The sequence below is a fragment of the Apodemus sylvaticus genome, chromosome 1 (genome assembly GCF_947179515.1).
Source record: "Apodemus sylvaticus chromosome 1, mApoSyl1.1, whole genome shotgun sequence".
Taxonomy (NCBI): Eukaryota; Metazoa; Chordata; class Mammalia; order Rodentia; family Muridae; genus Apodemus; species Apodemus sylvaticus.
Genome location: NC_067472.1, coordinates 2,732,297 through 2,756,204, shown reverse-complemented (window position 1 = coordinate 2,756,204; position 23,908 = coordinate 2,732,297). Strand labels below are relative to the sequence as shown.

The following is a 23,908-nucleotide window of genomic DNA, read 5'->3' as shown; positions in this document are numbered from 1 at the left end:
AACCCCATAGTTGTCTTTCACAGTCTTCACATTGTTTCAAGGCCCAAAGTCTGTTCTGAGACTCAAGACAATTTCTCAACTATCATACCCTGTAAAATAAAATTTAAAAATGTAGATCGCAGCGCTGCGTTGTGGGAACTCCTTCCTTTTCTCATTCTAGGCCATCTTGGTGGCGGATCTTGGTTGGGGGTTGTCCCACAACTAAGGCAGGAAGATGGTGGCTGCAAAGAAGATGAAAAAGTCTCTGGAGTCAATCAACTCTAGGCCCCAGCTTGTTATGAAAAGTGGAAAGTACGTGCTGGGGTATAAGAGGACTCTAATGATGATCAGACAAGGCAAAGCGAAGTTGGCTATCCTTGCCAATAACTGCCCAGCTTTGAGGAAATCTGAAATAGAGTACTATGCCATGTTGCCTAAAACTGGTGTCCATCACCACAGTGGCGATAACATTGAACTGGGCACAGCGAGTAGAAAATTCTATAGAGTATGCACACTGGCTGTCACTGACCCATGTGATTCTGATATTATTAGAAGCACGCCAGAACACACTGGTGAGAGGTACACAAGAAAGTTTTCCTTTAATAAAACTTTGCCAGAGCTCCTTTTGGAAAAAAAAAGCAGATTGCATACTTCCAACATATAATAGCACAGAATATACATTACTGTTCCAAAAGGAAGGGAGCACAGTGAGGAAACACTGGACCAAAGCAAACCCGAAAACCCAGCAGGGCACACTTCAAGTTCTGCATCACATGTTCCAATCGTCATCAGCAACTGATGGGAGCAGATCCAGAGACCCACAGCCAAACACTAGGCAGAGCTCAGAGAATCATCTAGAACAGAGGGAGGAAGGATTGTAGGAGCCAGAGGGGTCAAGGACACCACAAGAAAACCAAATCAACTAACCTGGGCTCACAGAGGCTCATAAAGACTGAACCAACAACCAGAGAGCCTGCACGGGGCTGACGTAGGCCGTCTGCACTTATGTTATAGTTGTATAGCTTGGTATTTATTTATTTATTTATTTATTTATTTATTTATTTTTAATTCGGTAGATTCTTTATTTACATTTCAAATGATTTCCCCTTTTCTGGCTCCCCACTCCCCAAAAGTCCCATAAGCCCTCTTCCCTCCCCCTGTTCCCCCATCTACCCCTTCCCACTTCCCTGTTCTGGTATTCCCCGACACTGCTGCACCAAGTCTTTCCAGAACCAGGGGCCACTCCTCCGTTCTTCTTGGACATCATTTAATATGTGGATTATGTCTTGGGTATTCAAAGTTTCTAGGCTAATATCAACTTATCAGTGACTGCATACCATGAGTGATCTTTTGAGACTGGGTTACCTCACTTAGTATGATGTTCTCCAGCTCCATCCATTTATCTAAGAATTTCATGAATTCATTGTTTCTAATGGCTGAATAGTACTCCATTGTGTAAATATACCATATTTTTTATCCATTCCTCCATTGAGGGACACTTGGGTTCTTTCCAGCTTCTGGCTACTACAAATAGGGCTGCTATGAACATAGTGGAGCATGTGTCCTTATTGCATGCTGGGGAATCCTCTGGGTATATGCCCAGGAGTGGTATAGCAGTGGTAGAGCACTTCCTCTGGAAGTGTCATGAGTTTTCTGAGGAACCGCCAGACTGATTTCCAAAGTGGTTGTACCATCTTACAATCCCACCAGCAGTGGAGGAGTGTTCCTCTTTCTCTACATCCTCGCCAACACCTGCTGTCTCCTGAGTTTTTGACCTTAGCTATTCTGACTGGTGTGAGGTGAAATCTCAGGGTTGTTTTGATTTGCATTTCCCTAATGATTAATGATGTTGAACATTTCTTAAGGTGCTTCTCAGCCATCCAAAGTTCTTCATGTGAAAATTCTTTCTTTAGCTCTGTACCCCATTTTTTAATGGGGTAATTTGGTTCTCTGGGTTCTACTTTCTTGAGTTCTTTGTATATATTAGATATTAGCCCTTTGTCAGATTTAGGGTTGGTGAAGATCCTTTCCCAATCTGTTGGTTGACGTTTTGTCCTTTTGACAGTGTCCTTTACCTTACAGAAACTATAAAGTATCTTGGTGTGACTCTAACCAAACAAGTAAAAGACCTAGATGACAAAAACTTCAGATCTCTGAAGAACGAAATCAAAGAAGATCTCAGAAAATGGAAAAATCTTCCATGCTCGTGTATTGGCAGAATTAATATAGTTAAAATGGCCATCTTGCCAAAGGCAATCTACAGAATCAATGCAATCCCCATCAAAATCCCAACTCAGTTCTTCATAGAGCTAGAAAGAGCAATTCTCAAATTCATCTGGAATAACAAAAACCCAGGATAGCTAAAACTATTCTCAACAGTAAAAGAACTTCTGGGGATTCAGTATCCTACACCTCAAACTTTACTACAGAGCAATAGTGATAAAAACTGCATGGTATTAGTACAATGTCAGGCAAGTGGATCAATGGAATAGGATTGAAGACCCAGAAATGAACCCACACACCTTTGGCCACTTGATCTTGACAAAGGAGCTGAAACCATCCAGTGGAAAAAAAAATATAGCCTTTTCAATAAATGGTGCTGGTTCAATTGGAGGTCAGCATGCAGAAGAATGGAAATTGATCCATCCTTGTCTCCTTGTACTAAGCTCAACTCCAAATGGATCAAGGACCTCCACATAAAACCTGACACACTGAAACTAATAGAAAAGAAACTGGGGAAGACCCTTGAGGACATGGGCACAGGGGGAAAGTTCCTGAATAGAACACCAATAGCTTATGCTCTAAGATCAAGAATAGACAAATGGGACCTCATAGCTTGGTCTTCTTGTGAGACTCTCACCAGTGGGAGCAGTCAGGCAGCTTCTGACTCTTTTGCCGGCTTTTGCAACCCTTTTCCTCATACTGGCTTGCCTCTTCCAGCCTTACTAGTCTTACTGCAATTTGATATACCATGTTTGGTTGATATTCCTGGGAGACCTGCCCTTTTCCGAAGAGAAATGGAGGAGGTGTAAGATGGCGGAAGGTATCAGGGGGGAGGTAGGGAGAAGTGACTTGGAGGAGAGGGAGGGAAGGGAGGAGACTGGGAAAACTACATTCAGGATGTTGTTGTTGTTGTGCAGCTCAGTATCTAATGTCAAAGCGCTCTTCAGATCTCTCACTCCAGCTTTCTTGACTGTAACATAGCTCTCTCTCTCTCTCTCTCTCTCTCTCTCTCTCTCTCTCTCTCTCTCTGGCTATTTCCACACTCTGCAGCTCTCGTTGGCAGGTGTCCCATATCTCTGGCATCTCCAACATCTTGGGGTCTCCAATGCAATCCAGGCTTCATCTTCATAGACTTACACAATGACCTCTTCAGGTCTCCTGTGTCACATGTCTAGCCTCAGAGGCTTTTCTTAACCACAAAGAATGACTCCACAACCCCTTTACATCTATATCCTTGACTATAAAGCCAGAACCACAGGACTGAAGCTGCCATGTTTTGCTTGCACAGGATAGAATCTGTCCCCCTTGCATTACATTTACATACAGTTTGACTTATTTATGGTTCTCTTTGTTGAACCTGTTTTGTTGGATGCTTAGCTGGGTAAGGTCTTGCTCTGAGGATACCACTCCCTCTATTCCATTTCTCCTTAAGCTATTCCTTGAATTTCTCATTTCTTTGGCCTCAAGCTTTGGCTTCACCATTAAGTTTCTCAGCATGCCTTTTTTTTTTCTTTAGATTGTGTTTTATATTTTGCTTTCCCCTGCTTGCTTCTCTTCATTATAGATATACATAAGAATAATCATTAAAAACCACATGAACAGTATTTGGTTGTCTTGAAATCTTTTCAACCAGGGATCTTAGTCCAGAACTCTCAATTTTGCATCAGGCACATTCATAGGACAAGTGCACAGAGCAGCCATGCTCTTTGCAGAAATATCACAAGAGTGGTTTCTTCCCCTTTGAAACCTCTAGAGCTGGGTCACTTTGCTCTCAGCACTACTCTCTTCCAAGCTTCTACAACAGTGGCTTGTTAAGCCCCATTAACTGAATTCAAACACTTCTTTACTCCAAAGACCCAAAGTCTTCCACATTCCTCCAAACAGCATGCCCAGGGCCTGTTACAGCAACACCCCACTCCTGGTACCAACTTCTATCTAGTTAGGGTTAATATTGCTGCAACAAAACACCATGTCTAAAAGTAGTTTATAACATAAAGCATTTAACGGGGACTTTGCTTACAGTTCCAGAGAGTGAGTCTATGACCATCATAACAGGAAGCATGCAAGCAGACAGGTGGAGAGGCCAGACATTGGAGAGCTTACATCTGATCCACAAGATGGAAGCATAAAGAAATTGAGACAGGGTTTGCTTTTGAAACCTCAAAGTTCCCCATACCCCCAGTAACACACCTCCTCCAACAAGGACAGACTTTTTAATCTCTCCCAAACAGTTCCACCAACTAGGAACCAAGGATTCAGATAAATGAGTCTATGGGAACTCTTCTCATTTGAATGAGAAGAGTTCTGCCCACTGTGGTGGCACTTGAACTTCTGAGCTTTCTACCTCCACCTTCTGGGTCCTGGGATTACAGACAGTATCCCACTGCATCCAGTTTTTGTGATAGTAGGAATGGAGTCTAGGGATCTGTGCATGCTAGGAAAGCTACTGGCTGAGCTATGTTCCCCATCTCCCACACATTTCACATATATCATGTTACCTTGTACCCCATCGATGTGTCTCTGTATCATGTGAGTTGCAGTACATGTGCTGCTGAAGCAAGTACTTTATTAAAAATTATTTCTTGTGATTTTTCAAGAGTATAATTGCATCATTGTATACACTTGTGTAATTGTATCATTTATTTCTTCCCCTTTCCCTCTCCAAACCATCCCTCCCACATTCCCTTTGTTGGTCTCTTTCAAATTCGTGATCTCTTTTTTAATTTACTGTTGTATGTATATATGTATACCTATATATGTGAGGTTGTATGGGTGTGGCTTTTAACATTTCTGAGAGACACAGTCTCACAGCAAACCCCCTGTAAAGTTCCTCAATGATCTGTGAATTCCAGGTGTGACAATGCTTTGCAGATGTATCCATTGGGACTGGGTTCCATTGCTCTGCATGTTGGCAGACCATGGTATGCTGTTATGGTCTCTGTCTGTTGCAAACAAGTTTCCTTGATGTGGGGAGAGAATTACACTTCTCTGAGCATCATGTCACTGTGCTGAAGTTCCACCTTTGCCTTGAACTGTGTATTCTCTCCATTAGACAGAAGCATAGGCACTATAGAATGAATAACATATGTAGTTTAAGAAAGTAATATAAATATTCCCTTTATATCATGTTTAAAAGGATACATAATTCAGTATTGCATCTCTTTAAAATGTATCCCTGCCTGTTGGGATATTGATTTTCAAACTGATTTCTTTAAAAGGAGATAAAATATTTTTCAAAAGAAGAACTCAAGTGGAAACAGAAGTCATGAGAGAATTTCTGGTTACCTGTATAGTGACTAGACTTTACTGTATCTTATTTTTCTAGTTAAATATTTTAATAGGTTGTTAATATATTTCATTCAATATACAAGAAACACTGTGACTATTTAATTTTTTCTTTTATTATTATTAATCATTCTATTCATTTACATCTCAAATGATATCCCACTGCCTGGTTACCCCTTCGCAACCCCACGATCCCACATCTGCCCTCCCCTCCACTTGCCTGTATGAGAGTGCTCCCCTACCCACCCACAATCTTCCACCCCACTGGTCCAGCATTCCCCTACTCTGGGGCATCAAACCATTGCTGTCAGGCAAGGCCATCCTCTGCTACATATGTATCTGGAGCCAAATATCCCTTTAAGTACACTTCTTAGTTGGTGGTCTTGTCTCTGGGAGAACTGGGTGGTCAGCCTATGTTGTTCTTCCACTGGGGTTGTAATCCTCCTCCACTCCTCCAGTCCTTCTGCCAGCTCCCCACCAGATTCCCTAAGTTCAATTGGATGGTTGGCTCCAAGCACCTGCCTCTGCTTTGGTCAGTTACTGACCGGACCTCCCCAGGAACTGCCACACTTGGTTCCTGTTTGCAAGTGCCTCTTGATCAACAGTGTTGGGTTTGGTGTATGCAGATAGGATATATGTGACTGTTTAAATATATCACTAAAGCTAAATGTTTGAGAGGGAGTATTGCATCCACTGTCACATTAGAGACATATCACATGACTGTGACACCCATTAAGATATATATATATATATATATATATATATATCTTAATGGGTGTGCTGACCAACATGCACTGAAAGAGTTGAATCCATAGATTCTTCTGATTACTTCAATCTGAAAAACAATTAGGTTTAGAATAAAAGCAATACTTATCTGGAATAACAATATTTAGCTGGAATAACAAACCATGCCATAATTTCCACTATTATGAAAAAGGAGAGAATAGTATTTAACCAGAAAAATCATACTAGATATTAGATTTCATGAAATCAAACAAACAGGACTACACACAATAAAAATCCATTTCTCCTACACACTTACACCATAATTAAATACTGATTTCTTGAGTCAGATTTGTGCATGGTCTTTGGTTCTATCTAAGTTTTCACATCACTTCTCTCAGTGAACAAAGAAACTATATACTTTCTACTCAGATTAAACAAATAACAAAGCAAGCAAGGACTGGTGAATCTAAGCCTAACTTTGTCACTCTGCACACCATAGCCACAGATTTGACACTCATACCCTGTCCCCCAAGTGACCCTCAGTTTATCAGGATGCTAGGCTGGGATCACACCCGTCTGTGATCTTGGCTGTAGGGAAACGGAATGATCTGTTATCAAGAGCTCCATAACTGCCCAAACAGAAGTCCATAGTAGGATTTAAGACACAAATTGTATTTGCTGAGCATTGTTGACTCTAACATAGTTAAATATGTCTCATAAATGAAAAGGGCTTCTTGGCCTAATAAACTGGGAACATTATATTAAATTAAACGAACCAGATTTCTTTGCTTCTCCACCATCTCAGAACTGTTAATGAACTGATACACATTGCAAGTCTCCCAGAGGTGCAGTGATGATGCAGTTTCCTACCTATTTTCTGCATGGAATCTTTGCTTGTATTTTCTACAGAAGGCATGGGAAGCCCTTGAAGATGAATGAGTGTTCCTTAGGCCACAAATTCAAAAATCCACTTCTTTAAAGATAGAACCTTTCTGAAGTTCAAATCCCTTAGGTAGACACATCCCAAAACACAGGATAATAAAGCACCAACTGAACTCCCTCACGTGTTGTATGGGAAAGGCTTCCTGGAATTCTGCATCCTCTACAGGAAGGTCTTGGGAGCTGTCATCATTGCAATTAGTTACACAATTAATTACAGCTTGTCAGTGATTTTTAAAGGAGTGTTTCCCAAGCTGTAGAACACATACCAACATACAATGTGGAAACTAGACAAGAACTTTCTGGAGCCCTTCTTGCATAATTTAGAGATGATGAGAACTTTTTTGTATGGAATAAAATGAAATTGTTATCTGCAGAGCAGAAGTCGGGTCAGGCAGATATATGGCTCTGGGAATGTGCTGATTGCGATTTGTGTTTTATGGTAGTTGAAGAGTTTGAGCTGCCTGCTAATGAGATCAAGCACCGTTACATATATTACTGTTATCCTCAGAAACTGCACATTCATTTGGAAGTATCTTTCTGCTACATTTGTTCAAAGCATTGTCTTTCTGCTAAAGGAATTCACCTGCACATTACATTTTCCCTGTAATATACTACTGATCATGTGAAGAACTGTTTCTATGTGTCTCTTCCTCTGAATTTTAAAGCTGTGCATTTTGAGTTCTATTTTCTTCTGAAAACGAGTTGTTGACAAATAAGACTGTCACGGAGATTGTAGGACTGAATTACTCTCCTGATTTCCTAATTCGCTGCTTGAATTGTAATGTCTCAAAATAAGTGCAGTCTCTCTAAAATATTTTGTCATCTCATACTGTTTGGAAGATAAACGGTCTTCAGTGGAATGGTTGCTGAAATTCTTTGTTAGAATGGAAGTCTTAATACCAGGTTCTATATCTAAAAGCTGTGGGCAGCAAGGAGTTCTCTGTGATAGGTAGGGTATTCTAACACAGAAGTAGAGTCCCAGAGTCGAGTCCTAAATGAAAGAGAAAGATAACAGAGAGGGCTTCCAAGCTAAAGAGCAATATCATGTGTCTAAAGAGAACAAGGAATGAGGTCATCTGCTTGAGGGGATATCCCAGAAATGGCTGAACATGTAGTTATATTTTAAATTTCTTGAAGGATAGCCGTACTGCTTTTTGTAAAGGCTGCACAAATTTTCAATGTGTTCATTGAAACATCATTCACATGAATCAAGATACATGAACAGGGCCTGCGGTGCTGGCTCTGTTGATGAAGTCCTGACCACACAAGCACAGGGATCCAAGTTCACCTACCAGAACCACATAAACCCACTGTGCATGGTGGCACATGCTAAATCTTCGCACAGGGTAGGCAGAGGCAGGAGGGTCACTGGGGCTCACTAGCCAGCAGTCCTAGCACCATCTATGAGCCCCAGTTAATGGAGAGAGAAAAACGAGCTACCATTTGTGTCAATATGCAGGAACCTGAGGAAATGATGGATGGAATAATCCTGACAGAGATTATGTGCATTACACCATTTATGTGCAGACTCCAAAGCAGCCAGGGAACAGAGAGTAGACCTGCTGTGTAGGGATGAGGAATGTGAATCAGGAGCTGCTGGTCAGAGAGCACAGTCACCCAGGACACATAAGTTCTCAACATCTGACTCACAGCTCTTGGACTGGGGTTAACAGTGCTACATCATGCACATCGATGTTGAGAAGGTAGTTACAAGGTTTTTAGCAGGAAAAGAGAAAAAGTTATGGTGTGGTAGCCATATTAATTAGCTTGTTGTGGTAATCATTTCATGATATGTATGCACATAAACCATCATGTTGTTCCCATTACCTAGGAACTATTTTTATTTGTCAAATATACATTAATAAGGCTAGTGTTATAGACTATTGGATTAGGGTTCAAATTTGTGAGTCACTCTTTGATAAATCAGGCAGTTGTCAATTATGAATAGAAGGGAAGAGACCTAATGATACATAAAAGACTGTTGTTTTTTCATTACACATTGAATATAAGATAACCTCAGGTATTATTTGTCTGGTTAGCTCACTTTTTTTTTTTTTTTTTTTTGGAGAAACACAATTTTTCATACTGTTGACAATCACGATTTGTTCATTCTCTGGCTACTTTTTCACATGTATATTAGCAATAGTTATTGCTTTAGGGGAAAGCAGAATTTACAGATTGGACTTAATTTTCTGCCTGGAATTTTGTATGTTATTGTTGGGTACTTAGATTCTTTTTTTTTTTTTTTTTTTTTTTTTTTTTTTTTTTTTTTTTGCTTTTTGTTGCTTCTCATTTGAAAGGCTTCACTCCCCATGCCTATAAGGGATGCTATCAAGGCTTGATGCCAGTAAAGTTTCAGGGAAAAGTGAGAAAATTATTTAAAGGACTGCTTTTTGATAATGGCAGTGTTTTGACAGTTTTTGACAGGCAATTTGGAATAATGCAACCTCCTGGATCACCGCCAACCTCTGAAATGGGCTGTAATTTAGAACAGTGGCAGCTTCTACGACCTCTATATTGAAGAGTCATTGGAATTAAAACAGGAAAAAAAATCTCCAAACAATTTAGGCTTATATCTAAAAACCCAGTTAAAATGTTCTGGTATGGAACCACTTTAGTTATTGAAATGGTTTTCTTGTCCAATGTACAATCTCAAATACTTATCCTAAAGTGGGGATGATTTCTCTTCCTGCTTTCTGTATGTGATAAAACTCACTCTACTTCCAACTGGATTCTGTGCAGTCTTATGAGCTGCCCCTTCTGCATCCTAGATGAAATTAGAGCCACTTGAGTCTTGGTAAATGCATCATGCTTTCCTCCAGGTGAAGACAAAGCCCCGAGCCACCACAGACCCCTAAACCTTCTCTTCTATTACAAATGTGCAGTCTCAGGTCTTGAATATGGTCCTTAAGGCTATTTTGGACAAACAGATTCCGATTACTCCCTTAATTCTGAGAGTTAAATGCTTTTTAAAGAGTTGTGTAACTTAAATATGAGCTGGGTGTATGGGGTAGGGTTTTTAACTGAACCACAATTCTCCAAACATACCAATATATCCCAAAATTGCCAGTTGCAGGACATTAAATATTTACATTACACAGTTAATAATGTATGTTTAGTAAGAAACGATGAAATATTTACAGTTTTTCTAAAGATACAATATGGGTTTTCCCCTCTGCCACAGCCATTTTTCCTGAAGTAGAAAAAACAGGCAACTTGTAGAGCTGAGGGAACAGTGTGGAATCCTTTTGAAAGGCAGAGGACAGGACACTCTGGGGTGGTTAGTGAGAGGAAACACCGGATGACTGAAGACAGATGTAGGAACACGCACTTCCTGTGACTAAAGGGCTGCCATTGGGTTTTACCAACACTCTCCTATGAGAGTGTTGTGATTCTCTGATAATAATGGTGAAACCCTCCAAGCTTCTGAATGAAAGTCCCACCCCCACACATAAAGCTTTGACCTTGGTCATGCTATCAAATCATTACTTCACAAGCTTAGGGGGTTTTCAATAGATTTTCAAACAGGGAACCCCAGACTACCTATACACTGTGATAGGTTAAATCTCATGCAATGCTTGGCCACCTTCATTCTTGAGAAGCATTATAGATCATATGACTACGGAGTTTGGAAGAGGTACAGGGTAAATAATGACTTCCCATGATACTTCTCTTACAATCCTTGGAACTTGTGGATGGATGTCCTACTACCTTATACAGCATAAAGGATGTTACAGATAGGACAAAGGATTCTGGGATGAGAAGGTCATTCTGTAGTACCTCAGAGGACTCTAAATATAAGCAACGTGTTCCTGTTAGAAGGAGACATGAAGGGAACTTAAAGTAACAGTGGAAGCAAAGATACCGTCCTGCTGACTTTGAATATGATGCAGTAAACATAGACGGGTCTGGGAAGTGGGAAAAGACTGGTTCTGCTCCACAAAGAGCAAGCTTCCCTGAATGTTTATCCTCTCCCTCTCCCCTCCTGACCTCCATCTTCCTTTGTTTCTTTGCTGTGCTAGAGGTTGTATCAAGGACCTCACAGGTGCTTTGTAAATACTCTACTTGTGAGCTGTATCTGTAGCCCCGGAGCTATCCTACCATCCCAGTGGAACTGGTTTTGGACTTCTGACCTCTTGAGCTACAAGAGGATTTGTGTATGGTACTTGAAGTCAAAATGCATTTGTGAGTTTGCAGATGCAGGGACCATTACCCCCCAGTGCTTCTATTCTAATAGCCCTTTGTGGCTAAACACGGTATTTAAGCCATAGCTTCAAGGCACTAAGGCCTAACTGGGGCCCAACAGTTTATTGATATTGTGGGCTATCTACATTGAGGACCGTCTCCACAGCACTACTCCCATGAGGACCCTGTTGGCATCAGAAGCAGTCTACAGCCTCAGAATCCAGTGATGATGTCACTCTTGGGCAACAAGGACCTCTGCATGTCGGTTGTCATGGCAACTGCCACACATTCCCAGCATATGCTTCACCTGCCTACCATAGTGTGTTTGATTGTCATGGCCCAAATAAAAGGTATAGACCCCTGGCCCTTTGCCCTTTCTTCTTCGTTGCCCCCTTCTTCCTCTTATCCTCCCCGTCTCCCCCCAAAAAACTTCTTGTGTAGCTGTGCTGGCCTAGTGTGATCTGTCCGAGGGTCCTTCTAACACAACAGACCCCATTGGTGAAGAAGCAAGGCAGTGGTAAGGGCTTGTGGCCAACAAAGCTTTTTCCAAAATGGAACCTCAGTCCTCCTGAGTGCTCAGCATTCCACTAGCTACTGAGGCAAACTGAGGTAACAGGAGGTCAGGATCTCTCCTGCTGAGACCTTGCAGTAATTACAAACATTCAAGTCACACTTCCAGGAATGTCAAAACTGAGACTCCCGTGCTACAAAGGATTGTTTAATTCAGGGAGAGGACACATAAGTCACTGTTGCTTCAGGGAATAGGTGATGTCAAAGCACGGGCTTTCCACTCATACTCTGATCAGAAGAGCTGGAAATCAAGTCATTTCTCCATTGCCTTATGAACCTAAGAGTACTACTGGGCATATTCGAGGGTTGGTTGGTGAGGGCGCGTGCGCGCGCGCGTGTGCGTGTGCGTGTGCGTGTGCGTGTGCGTGTGCGTGTGTGTGTGTGTGTGTGTGTGTGTGTGTGTGGCTGGCTGGGGAGAATCTGTGTATTTTAATCAGTATTGTTTCCTATCAGAACACCTCTGCAAAAGGCTGGAAATTAAAAAAAAAAAAAACAAATTTTAAAAAAAGATGGCAGTTGCAAGGAGCTGGGGTAGCATCTAGTTTCTATGGTAACAGGTCTGCTTTGTTCCTAAGCACCATCTGGTATTTTCAGGACTACCAGGCAGGTAGCATGCAAATGCCTCTTGTGTGTATGGGGGTGGGGAGGGGAAGGGAACAGATATTCTTGGGATCAGACACAAATGATCCTACAGCAATGCCACGCCCTTTCTAAGGCTGTGAGTCAAGAAGCAGAGATGTGGCAGCTCTTACCAGTCTTACCAGTCTCACCGACCGTCCCTTCCCATTTCATCCCTGCTGATTCCTGCTTGCTGATAGCTCCCCAGAAAGCACAAGGAGATGAATTTCACTCTTCACTGTGGTCTCTGGGACCCAGAAAGAAAACCACATTTAATATGACCTGTGCAACACTGTTGCGGCAGCCTCTAGCTCTCTTTGGAGCATATTTATCTCATGAACATACCTCTCTTGATATCCTAAGTAAGTCCAATGGGATAGCTTTAGTCAGTCATAATTTACCTAAAGTACAATGTATCTTTAAAGATTTATTGCCATGCCATATTTGAAACACAAACTGAAACATCATTTACTGTTTGTCAGACATTCAAGTTTAATCGAACAGGGTATATTTTTGTTTGACAAATCTTGTGACTCTGTACATAGATCAGAATATAGGCCTTTAAAATCATTTTCCCATTTAGGCATTGATAGGGTTATAAAAACACTAATATGCTGAGTTGAGTATTGATTTCCAGACTTCTCTTGTTACTGAAAAGAATATTTAAATGCTCGTCGTTTTCAGTAGAGACTGTTGTCTCCTAATGCATATGTTTCCTTTATTCCATTTCTCTTTCCTCATTAAACACCAAGTGGTTGAACACCTACTACTTACCCAACCCTTCTGGAGGCTGCAGTCAGTGCCTAGGATCCATGGGTCCGGCCTAGCACTGGACTACAGCTCCTGGTTCTATTTGAGGACATTCACTCTCATTGTGTACAAGTCACTGTCTGACCCACGAAGATCGTTAGATATGGCCCCTGCCACTCAAGAGAAGATAAAGCACGGGAGATTAGCTATCGCTTACACATCTTAACATTTCCCCAAAGCTCTTCAGCCAGTCCCAGGGGCATTGAATCACTGCATGCATTCGGAGTGTCAGTATCTTCCACTGCTTATCTTCTCTGGGCTGTTCTCCTTCAGTAACTCCTGTGAGGGGGTGATGACTGGGTGTAGAAGAGTTGCTGGTTACATTTACAGCAACATATGGAGCCTCATGAGGCTCTACCAACTGGAGGGTCCCCCCTCCATCCTGCTCCTCTTATGAGCCCTCACCAGAAATTTGGACCTTGGCAGTGAGATAGACAACCCCTCTTTTCCTCAACTCTCCTCTCTCTCTCTCTCTCTCTCTCTCTCTCTCTCTCTTTCTCTCTCTCTTCTTATTTTTCGTATCATTACCTACCAACTAAGAAGAGATAGCTCAAAGTCTGTGGTGCTCCAGGAAGCTCTTGAGACACGTATGGGTTTACTCCTCAGGAAGCTCTTGAGACATGTAGAGATTTACTCTTAGGTTTTTCTGTAAAGCTTATGGTATGTTATTTCATATTTCCCCTTTTGATTGTGACACATTTTTATGAGGACTTGAGTATCTTACTGCATGTACTGTAGTGTGATGGTTAAATATACAACTACTATAGAGAGAAAATAATGATCCAGAAGGTATCTATACTCAATTCTCCCAAATCAAGTATATAATATTTCTTTCACAAGGACAAAGGGATTTTGAAAATGTAATAAACTAAGGACTTTAAGATAAGGAGATTATACTGAGTTATAGGATATGGCAAGGAAGCCCCATGATGTGGGATAGTGGAGGACATTGACTTCAGGGACTTTACTGTCCCCAAAGCAGAAGCCAGAGACCAATGTGTGTGAACAGATTTTACAAAGTGGACACAACAAGAAAATGTATCATCCCCCAAAGTCCCTAGAAGAAATTAATATCGCTCCCAAAGACAGACTTCAGGGACTGCAGTATCACACAACACAGTGGCCTTGGTAAGGATGTCTTAAGTCTGCAATGATTTGGTAGAGCAGCTATAAAATACCAACACTCCTGTAGGTCAGGGTGCTGTGCAGTTAGAACTGACCCAGAGGATCCCTGGTGGTTTGCACTAAGCCAGGTGTTAGCTGGTGACAGGATAGGATGTGGGTAGATCTGCATGGAGATGGAGCTGTATGGCAGAAGTGATGTGTTGGCATTGTGGGCTAAGGACAGTGGCTGTCTACAATACCCGTGGGACTATTTTCACACATTTAAAGTCAGAATAGGTACACCAATGGATTTCTGTAATATACAGGTTAACATAAAATTGACTTTGAGGGATATAAAGAGATTTTTCGTACGGACCTTGGACTTTCTCTTCCCTAACCTTTAACTAAAGTGGCCAAAGCAATGGTTTTGGTAAATTGCAATGATTCTTGTCCATGTTTGTCATGATCTGAAATCTCTGCTTATGAGTATCGAATGTTTCTGTCTCCTTTGCTCCTCCAGCTGTACCCTTTTTGTTTACTCTGCACCTTTGAGTCTCATCTGAAAACAGGTGAACAGAAAGAGCCAATGGCTTTCTCAAGGCTGCACAGCTGATGGCTACATCAGCCAAAAGGAACCCTAGACCTGGGTCAGTGTGTGTCATCCTGTCCGCCGTGACAGGCTGTCACCCCACTTAGGGAGCAGAAGGCTTTTGTCCCCCTTTTTTCATCCTAAAATGCAATGATTTCTCCACATAAGCCTTTAGAATCAGCCAGCAAATTTTGAATAACATCCAAACTCCTTGCATTGTCTTCTGAGGCTCAGGATGATTGGGCCCAGTGCCTTTGTGCTGGTCCTTCTGTAAATCAATACCACTGGCCTTTTCTCCACTCAGCAGACGCCAAGCCAGCTCAGCCTGAAGAACTGCTGGAGGTTAAATGTGTTGTCCCCAAGTGCCTACCCCACACTGATACGTTTGAGATGGACACTTACTGTGTTTGCATTAAGCGAATGAGTCTGTGTGTTGTGTTTCTTGGTGTCCCCATCAGACTGGTTTGTGTAGACAGATCACCGTTTTTTGCTCATTGTTGTGTCAGAGTTCTGCACACCAGGTCTGCAATAAATGCTGAATGATGTCTGTAGTCAATCTGTCATTACAGATTCGGGTGCACCAGAAGGCTGTAATAGATGCCACTCAAGGCACACAGAAGCTAGTCCATCTTGTAAACCTTCCAAATAGTCTGCCAACCAAATGCTGGGACAGAATAAAGAAAGAAAAGGTGTTCGGTCAGTTACATAAAATATCACGCAGTACTGAAAGGAAGTGAGACCCATTCTGTGACCTTTGGAGTCATCGTCTTACCATGAAGCAAATTTAAACCTCCTCATCTACGCCTAGATGAGAACATTACGTCTCACAAGCAGTTACAGCCCCATGGACAAAAATGTCACATTTCATGAGTAATAGCATCTGTAAGTAAGGCAAAAAGACATCACAAAAGAAACGAAAGCGTTTAAAATACAACAATTACCGAAATAAAATCATCTTGAGGATGTTCTCCTGACAAGTGCTCTCAGGCTTTCTTAATTCCTCCAAGAATAGCTCCATGAATCTCTTTTGTGAGCTTGGGATCCGTAAGCACAGTCCTTGCACGTCTTCCCCAGGGGCTAAGCCATGAGTTGGGTGGGGTCTTAGTTGGTTTCTGCTGCACCCTGGTTACAGCCTCGAGAGGGTAAAGTGAGATTACCAAATGGGTTTGGAAACACATTCGGACATTTCAGATGTTGAACTGTGAACTCTGACAGACAGTCTCCATCTCCTTTGTCATCTTAACATTTTGCAATGTTTCCCTGTATGTCTTAGAAATTGAATTCCCTTTGTTTTGTTTTTGTTTTTGTTTTCTGTTTGTTTGTTTTTCATCCCACTCACTTAATTGTGAGATACTTTCGATATTCTTAGGTATGGATGGTGTGTATGTGTGTGTGTCTGTGTGTGTGTGTGTCTGTCTGTGTGTCTATGTTTGTATGTGTGTGTGTTTGTGTATGTCTGTGTGTATGTCTGTGTTTTTGTGTGTCTCTGTGTTTTTGTGTATGTCTGTGTGTGTCTATGTGTGTCTTTGTGTTTGTGTCTCTGTGTGTGTCTGTGTGTGTCTGTGTGTGTGACTGTCTCTGTGTGTGACTGTGTGTGTGTGTCTGTCTATCTGTGTCGGTGTGTGTGTCTGTGTTTGTATGTGTGTGTGTCTATGTGTGTTTCTGTGTTTGTGTGTGTCTCTGTGTCTCTGCCTGTGTATCTGTGTGTGTGACTGTGTGACTCTGTGTGTCTCTGTGTATTTCTGTGTGTGTGCCTGTGTCTGTGTGCTTATTTATTTAAATATGAACTAATTGTTTTCTTTAGCTCTCTCTGAGAGTTTTTGATATTCTATTACCAACGGCCTGCAATGTCAAATAAAAGATAAGGTTTATGAGCCATGTACACTATGATAAAACATTTTGAGCTGTCTGTGGCATTGTGAAAGGAAAATAGTGGCAGTGTCTGGATTATATAATGTAATACTGTTGTACTACGGCCAAGAAGGTCATTTTAAGCATTGAAAGTGTGAAATAATTTTATCCTGATAAATGAGCAACTTGGCAAAGTATTTTAGAAATAAATAGAATTTAAAACCCATCCTACTGATTTATGTACAGGTAAATACGTACAATAACTTTAAAAAATGATCCAGTGTCATTGTGAAAAAATTCAGAGACTTTTTAAAATTCATCCTGACTTCACAGATAATCACATTCACATAAAATAATTAAAAATCATCATTGGTAGAAACTGCAATAACAAAGTATATAAGAGCACAACATGTGGTTTAACTTTAGACTCCGTAATTAATTAAGATTCAATTGTTTAGGAGCAGGGAGACAGATCTGCAGCTAAGACAGATTGGCTGCCAAGTATGATGACCTGTGTTTTGTCTCTGAGACTGACATGCTAGAAGGAGAGAACGTAGGTCTACAGTTGTCCTCTGGCGTCCACACATGCGCAGTGACACCATTCCCTCAGAGAGTAAAAAGTGTAATAAAACTTTTTAGAAATAGTCAATTACTTAGCAAGGATGTATTAGATAAGCAAATACTACTAATAATTTAAAAGGCTTGTATGTGTGTGTGTGGGGGGGGGGAGGGAGAGAGACAGAGAGAGACAGAGAGAGCACACCCACGTGGGCAGGTCATAAACAGAAGGTGAAGGTCAAAGGACAACTCACAGGAGTCAGTTCTCTCCTTCTAGCAAGTGACTTCTAGGAATGAACCTCAAGTCACCAGGCTTGGAGGCAAAAGATTTACCCTCTGAGCCAGTCCTATGTGGATAATTTAAATGAGGAATCAGTAACAAGAAAGGAGTCTTTAGTTTTTCTTGTATTCATTCATGTAACCCAAAATCACTAAATTTTGTTGTCATGGAAACTACAACTTGATACATGCTTATTGCAAACTCTTTGTCTTATTCTTCCTTAGCACAGCACGTTCCTGTTGGCCTTATATATTTTACTTATTCAATAAGTATTCATTAAATAAACAAATGAACCATATGTAGCAGAAATTATGATTTCCAAGTGTTTTTGTTTTCTGGGCCTGACATGCTGTGAAGAAGGCAACTGACACACCATTGTATTCTCTATGCCGGGGTCTGAGTTCAGATGTTATAAAACTCTCTGTACCCAGACATGCTACCGATTTTCCCCAAACACTTTGACCTTTAATGACCCTTGAAGTGTTGATGGAATTTTTCATATACCCTTAGAGCCAAAAGGAAACTCTTCTGTCAAATAATCATTTCATCAGTGACTATGTGAGGCAGGGTGTAAATTCAAAAATAACTGTGGGACACACCTTCAATTCCAGCACTCCAGAGACAGAGGTAGGTGAATTTGAGGCCAACACGACCTTGTCTACCCAATGAGTTCCATGACAGCCAGGGTTACGCAGAGAGACCCTGTATCAAAAAATGCTGAATGAGGAATGATTGTATATGATTTTTTTTTCATTTTAAAGACAGCTACAGGTGTCTATGGAGACAGGGACATTGAATTCCCTGATAGCTGGAGTTATAAGTGGGTGGCTCCAAGCTACCCAGCATGGGTGCTAGGAACCAAACTTGAGTCCACTTCAAGAGCAGTGTACACGCTCAGCCACTGAGTCATCTCTCAGTCTCCGTGTGATGTGTTTAAAGCCCCTTTTAACTTAACGTGCTTTGACTACAGTGCTGAAAAATCTGCTTCGTTTCAGGGGAAAAAAAGTAAAAAGCTTAATTGTTTCCTACAACTTCACTTTTCAGTCTGTTCTGAGGAGAGTGTCCTCACAGAGGGTGTGCTGACTTCATCACCTCCAGCACTCCTGGATGTGGCCGCAAATGGGATATTGGCAGGTATGATTAGCTAGGATGATGTCATACTGAGGAGCTGTAGTCTTTTTACCCAAGATGAAGGGTGTTCTTCAAATGAGAAAGAGAAAGGAGGAAAGAGAAAGACACACTGTGGGGTTGGAGGGATTCCAAATAACAACAGAGGAAGAAATAGGAGATCCACGCCCCAAGAGTCCCAGCAAAGACCAGAAGCTGGGAAGAGGCAACCAAGTGATTCCCTTGAGGGCACCGGAGGGACGCAACCATACTAGCACCTTCGTTCTGATCTGAAGCCTCCTGGGCTGTGATAGAGCATAGTTTTCTTGTCCTGAATCACTGACTGTGGTGCTGTTACAGAATAATTCACATACGAAGAAACTATGCAGTATCTCATAGAGATTTCTAGTCTAGCTTCACGCATCAAATACACTGTTAAGGTTTGGTTTGTTGCTATGTATTGTAATGCTAAATACTGGCCATGGTTGCCTCCAGGGAGAAGGAGATTCTTACACAGACACAAATGATACTGTGTAACCTTGCCCCCACCCCTGAAGTTATCCCTGATTGGTGAATAAAGATACCTATAGCCTATAGCTGGATTGAAGAGAGATAGACAGTTTCAGTTCTCAAACTGTGGGTCTGAGGGAGACCATCAGGGGATAAGAGAGAGAATAAGCTAGAAAGGGAAGACACCGAAGGGCAAGAGACAGTGAGAACTGGCCATGAGGGCTGGCCAGTTGGAGGAAGAGCAGCCCAGATGGAACACGGCAAGTCATATCTCAGGGTTATTGGCCATAAAGTAGATATAATAGAGGGTAGCTATTTGCCCAGCTCTAGTGCTTTAAAGGCCTATTATAGATATCGAGATTATGTGTCTTTTATCTGGGAACTGAATGATTAAACATAGATTAGAAACCCCCGTTTGAGATTAAATAGTTACAACAATACACGGATGGCTAAATATGTTTCTAAAGGCATGAGCCATTAACACCTTTTCCCCCTCTGAGACAGAGTCTACCTCTATAACTATGGCTGACCTCAGACTTAAAAGAAATCTACCTGACTCTGCCTCCTGAGTGCTGGGATTAAAGGCATGCACCACCAACTTCAACTCACAGATACATTTCTTTCAGTTGCATTTTATTTAAATTCATATTAAAATATGGGATATATAACTGAAATTGTCTTTATAGATATGAATTGGTAATAAGGAAATCTTTTTTTTTTTGAGATGTCTACCTTTAAAAGGAACAGATGCTGAAAACAGCTTCCCTCCCATCTGGAGGTTTCAGAGACTGAAGAAGCTCACAGATGATGGAGCTCCTGTTCCTGATTCTGTTCTTTCCCTCCTGCTCCTGTACTATGGCCAAGCTATCCAGCTCTCCCTGCCCAGGGTTGCACACATCAAAGTGCTGCTCTCATCGGGTGTCTGAGTTAATTATGATGCTTCTTTTGTTGGTGACTCCCACAGGGTTGGCACACAATGAGCGTGGGTTGATTATGGTGGTTGGCACACAGTGAGTGCTCGGATGTGAGTGTTTGTGTCTGTCTCTCTTCTTGTCTGACTCTAACTTATACGCTGACACTACTATGTGTGGCGCTTGATGAGCCCATTAGACAAAGAGGGCGGGGCTCACGGGATTGAAATTTGTATTCCTAGGAAAAGTGCCACAGGGCTCTAACTAGCTTTCCTACTTTCTGAGAGTGAAGACACTAGGTGTCTATGATCTAGGAAACCAGCCCACACTGAATGCACAGGCACCCTGATGTTGAATCTCATTGCTTCCTACTGGTGAGAAATAAATTTCCAATGTTTATAAGCTACTGGGTATAATGTTGTGCTAGTGGCCCAAGTGGACTAAGACAGCATGTGACTCAATAGTCACCATGCAAACAGGTAATCTCATTTCCTTACTGCTTCTAACCCAGTGGAGTCCATTTATTCTGCACACCAATGTGGGCTTCCCACTCACTGGCTGGGAGCACTGAATGAAGCTGTATCAGTACATGGAAATTCAAAACACCTAATAGTGCTCCCATATGGCTTTCTACCTTTCTCTTCTTCCTACCAAAAGTCTAACTTCCATTCACCTCTATTGGCAGGTCTCCCTAGACTGTCTGTATCAGACCTATCCTCTCTCCTCTACCATATTTTGAAAGCACCGGTGTGAAAATATGACATAGAGCTTATTCTGAAGTTATTTGTGTAAACTCTACCCCATTTGACCTACTTCAAGAGGGCAGAGCAGTTATCTTTCCAACTTCATGGCCTTCTTAATAACCAAGGGAAAAACTCTAAACTTAGTAGATATTCAACAAATGGTTTGTTAAACTTAGTTGAACCCATAATTTTTTTCTTTATGGTAGATGCCCTTAGAAAAACATAAAATAAATGAATTACTTTTCCTCCTTTCACTGCGACATATATGCCCTGGGCTAGTGGGTATTTGCAAGCCTGGGTTAGAACTTAGGAAAGTCATCAATCTAAGAAAGGAGAAGAGACACATTTAAATCAAAGCGCAATAGAGCCTTGTGCAAGGCCTTCTAGCAAAACAATTATTGATGTCTGCATAGCCCAGGTGCTAAGTGATCACAAGAAGCATCTGAGGGCAGGGACAATGAGTGATCCACACTTGTGCTCCAAAGGTAGGCAATTCACTGAAATGGGCGCAGATGGGAAGTTTAGGTCTGAGAATCATGTGTGGGTGTCATAATGCAAATAACTGACTTTCTTTCTAAAGAACATCTGTCGAAGCATCTGAAAGCAGTTGTTTATCCTGCTGCCAAAATGCTGTAAAATATAATAATTCTCCATTGAGGTTAGAATTATCCAGGGGAAGCAAAACCGCTTTTTTTTTTTTTAATGTCGTTCTGTTTTTTATTAAATCTTGTGGTTGTTTCTCTAACATGGTGCATAGGAACTGTTGGGTGATATTTGTTGAAAGGATGTTGAATCAAAAGCAGAAGCTCATTAAATGGTTGTCAGATGAATCATTTTCCATTTTTAGATTCAGAAGATACATTTTCAGAAAATAGTATGCCCACAAAGCTTTATCATGTCATATACCATTTTTATTCGGCATCAATTTAAATAATGCCACTCTTGCTCTGTACATTATGAGGTGGAATCAGCATTGCTGTAAGAGGGGAAAAGTCTTAACACTATTCACAACGTACGAATAAAGTTGGATTTTAGTATCTTAATAGGATGTTATTTTAATTCATTATTATGGAAAGTGTAGAATTTGAATTGTGGGCGCTCGTAATTATGTGTGCTTCAATAAACAAAATTAAAATTTAAAATGCAGCTAATGTCTACAGTTGTAATGCCTCTAAGAATATTCGACTAGGATTTAAAGGCACTAGAATGCTGTGCGATGTAAGATGATGATTGTGGAGCTTGACAATGACATCTCTCAGCATCACCCTCCTCTCTGATCTCTGGTGACTTTCTTCTGTGCCCCCCCTCCCGTGCAAGAAAAGCAGGTGGGCTTACAATCGCTTTCTAGAATCCACTTTGCCAAGTTTCAGCACAGACGGGAGGTGAGTTAAATAACAAAGGGAATTCAATTGCAAGCAATAAAACTGTAATGTTGAAAAATTATCACATTTTTGGAAACCAGCCAGTCTTTCTGTGAGAATGGCCCCCATTGCAAGCCCACAGAAAATCACTCTGAAAGGGGGCAATGCTATTAGTCTTTTAGTTTATCTCAAAAAGCCCCTAACTTTGATGGTATTTGTGATACAGTTCACGAACCTCCACATGAGCATTCAAAGAAAATGGTTCGAGCCATAAGAAGTGTCATTTTCCATCCTTGAATACATAGAAGAGTTTGGTTTCTTTCAGTATATCTAAACTAGACACATACACACATCTATCAGAGGATTATGAGTTACAAAGTAAATTCATGAAGAGCTTCCAATGAAATGGTAAGTTCACTATGCTTATGGTATGGTAAGAAAATAACAGCTGAATCCAAAACTGAACCATGGCTCTCAACACGTTTTCTTGGTCTCAGCTTACTTGCCTCTTCATGAGACACAGGATTCAGATCCTGATTTAGCTACATCCTAGCCATCATACATGACTGTGGGCAAGTTACTTAGCCCTTTGAGTAACAAAAAACATAGTTCTAATAGGATAATTGACTTGATTAAAAGAATTAATACACATCAGGATTTCAGATAGTGACAGAACTAAATAGTTCAGTGAACTCACTTTTATTAGAAATATTTTGAGTCTCTTTCCTTAACTATATCAGAAAAGAAATGACAAAAATCATCTCAGATAGATGTAGAGTGCTGAGAGAGCAAATAAATAATAAATATTGAATTACATAATAATTATGTCAAAACACAAGTAACAAAATGCTATTTATTCCTTATTCATAGGACTTCATGCTTGTAAATAAGAAATTATTGTCAAGAAGGGCTACCCAAAAGACAGAAGAGCTACCCAAAAGACAGAAGGGTTTCCCAAAAGACAGAAAAATTTCATCAGTACTTGGATCTGAATAGCTCTGAGTAAATCTTTTTAATTTCATTCTTTTTAATTCATTTCAAATTTCAGTGTGTATTCTGATAGTTCAAACATTAAATTTTATACAGACATGATCAGATGAAAATTAAGATAAAATTTAGAATAGATTAAAATTTATAACTGATTATATTATAGCATTATTGGGCTATTAATTAAGCCTATTGTATGTGACAAAAACTTTCATTTACCTTATTTTATTTAATTTTAAATACATTCAAACTAAAAGTTACTTTTTGAAAGTCTAGCCAGTGTCAGTTTTACATTCGGAATAGAGTCAAATGTTTATTACAATGTCAATATTTTGACCTACCAAAACTGAAAATATTTTTAATTAAAAAAAAAAAATCTCATGCAAAAGCCCCAAAGGTGCCTTTCACATTTAAGCCTTAATTAGCAACCACTTTGGTGTCTGACACACATTGTGCAGATATCGAAGTGTTAATATTACCAAGGCTTGATTACAAAAGGCAGTGATTAATTTCGGGGCAGACAAAAAAGATATGCCCTGATTACAAAGGAATGATTACGGCAGAATGTC

At 40.8% G+C, this 23,908-nt stretch overlaps 1 protein-coding gene across 1 annotated transcript; it reads left to right on the top strand.

Annotated features, from left to right (window-relative positions):
* Nucleotides 1–214: 214 nt before the first annotated feature.
* On the top strand, nucleotides 215–20,263 carry LOC127685114 (uncharacterized). The gene is made up of 3 exons (XM_052181941.1): nucleotides 215–558; nucleotides 18,691–18,854; nucleotides 20,079–20,263. The coding sequence occupies exons 1-3, from the start codon at nucleotides 215–217 to the stop codon at nucleotides 20,261–20,263; spliced, it is 693 nt and encodes a 230-aa protein (XP_052037901.1).
* Nucleotides 20,264–23,908: the final 3,645 nt, after the last annotated feature.

Coding starts and splice junctions, on each gene's coding strand:
- LOC127685114 (XM_052181941.1), top strand. CDS start 215: ATGGTGGCTGCAAAGAAGATGAAAAAGTCTCTGGAGTCAATCAACTCT. Junction 559..18,690: donor CCAGAACACACTGGTGAGAG/GTACACAAGAAA, acceptor CTTTGACTACAG/TGCTGAAAAATCTGCTTCGT. Junction 18,855..20,078: donor CGCAAATGGGATATTGGCAG/GTATGATTAGCT, acceptor TACCTTTAAAAG/GAACAGATGCTGAAAACAGC.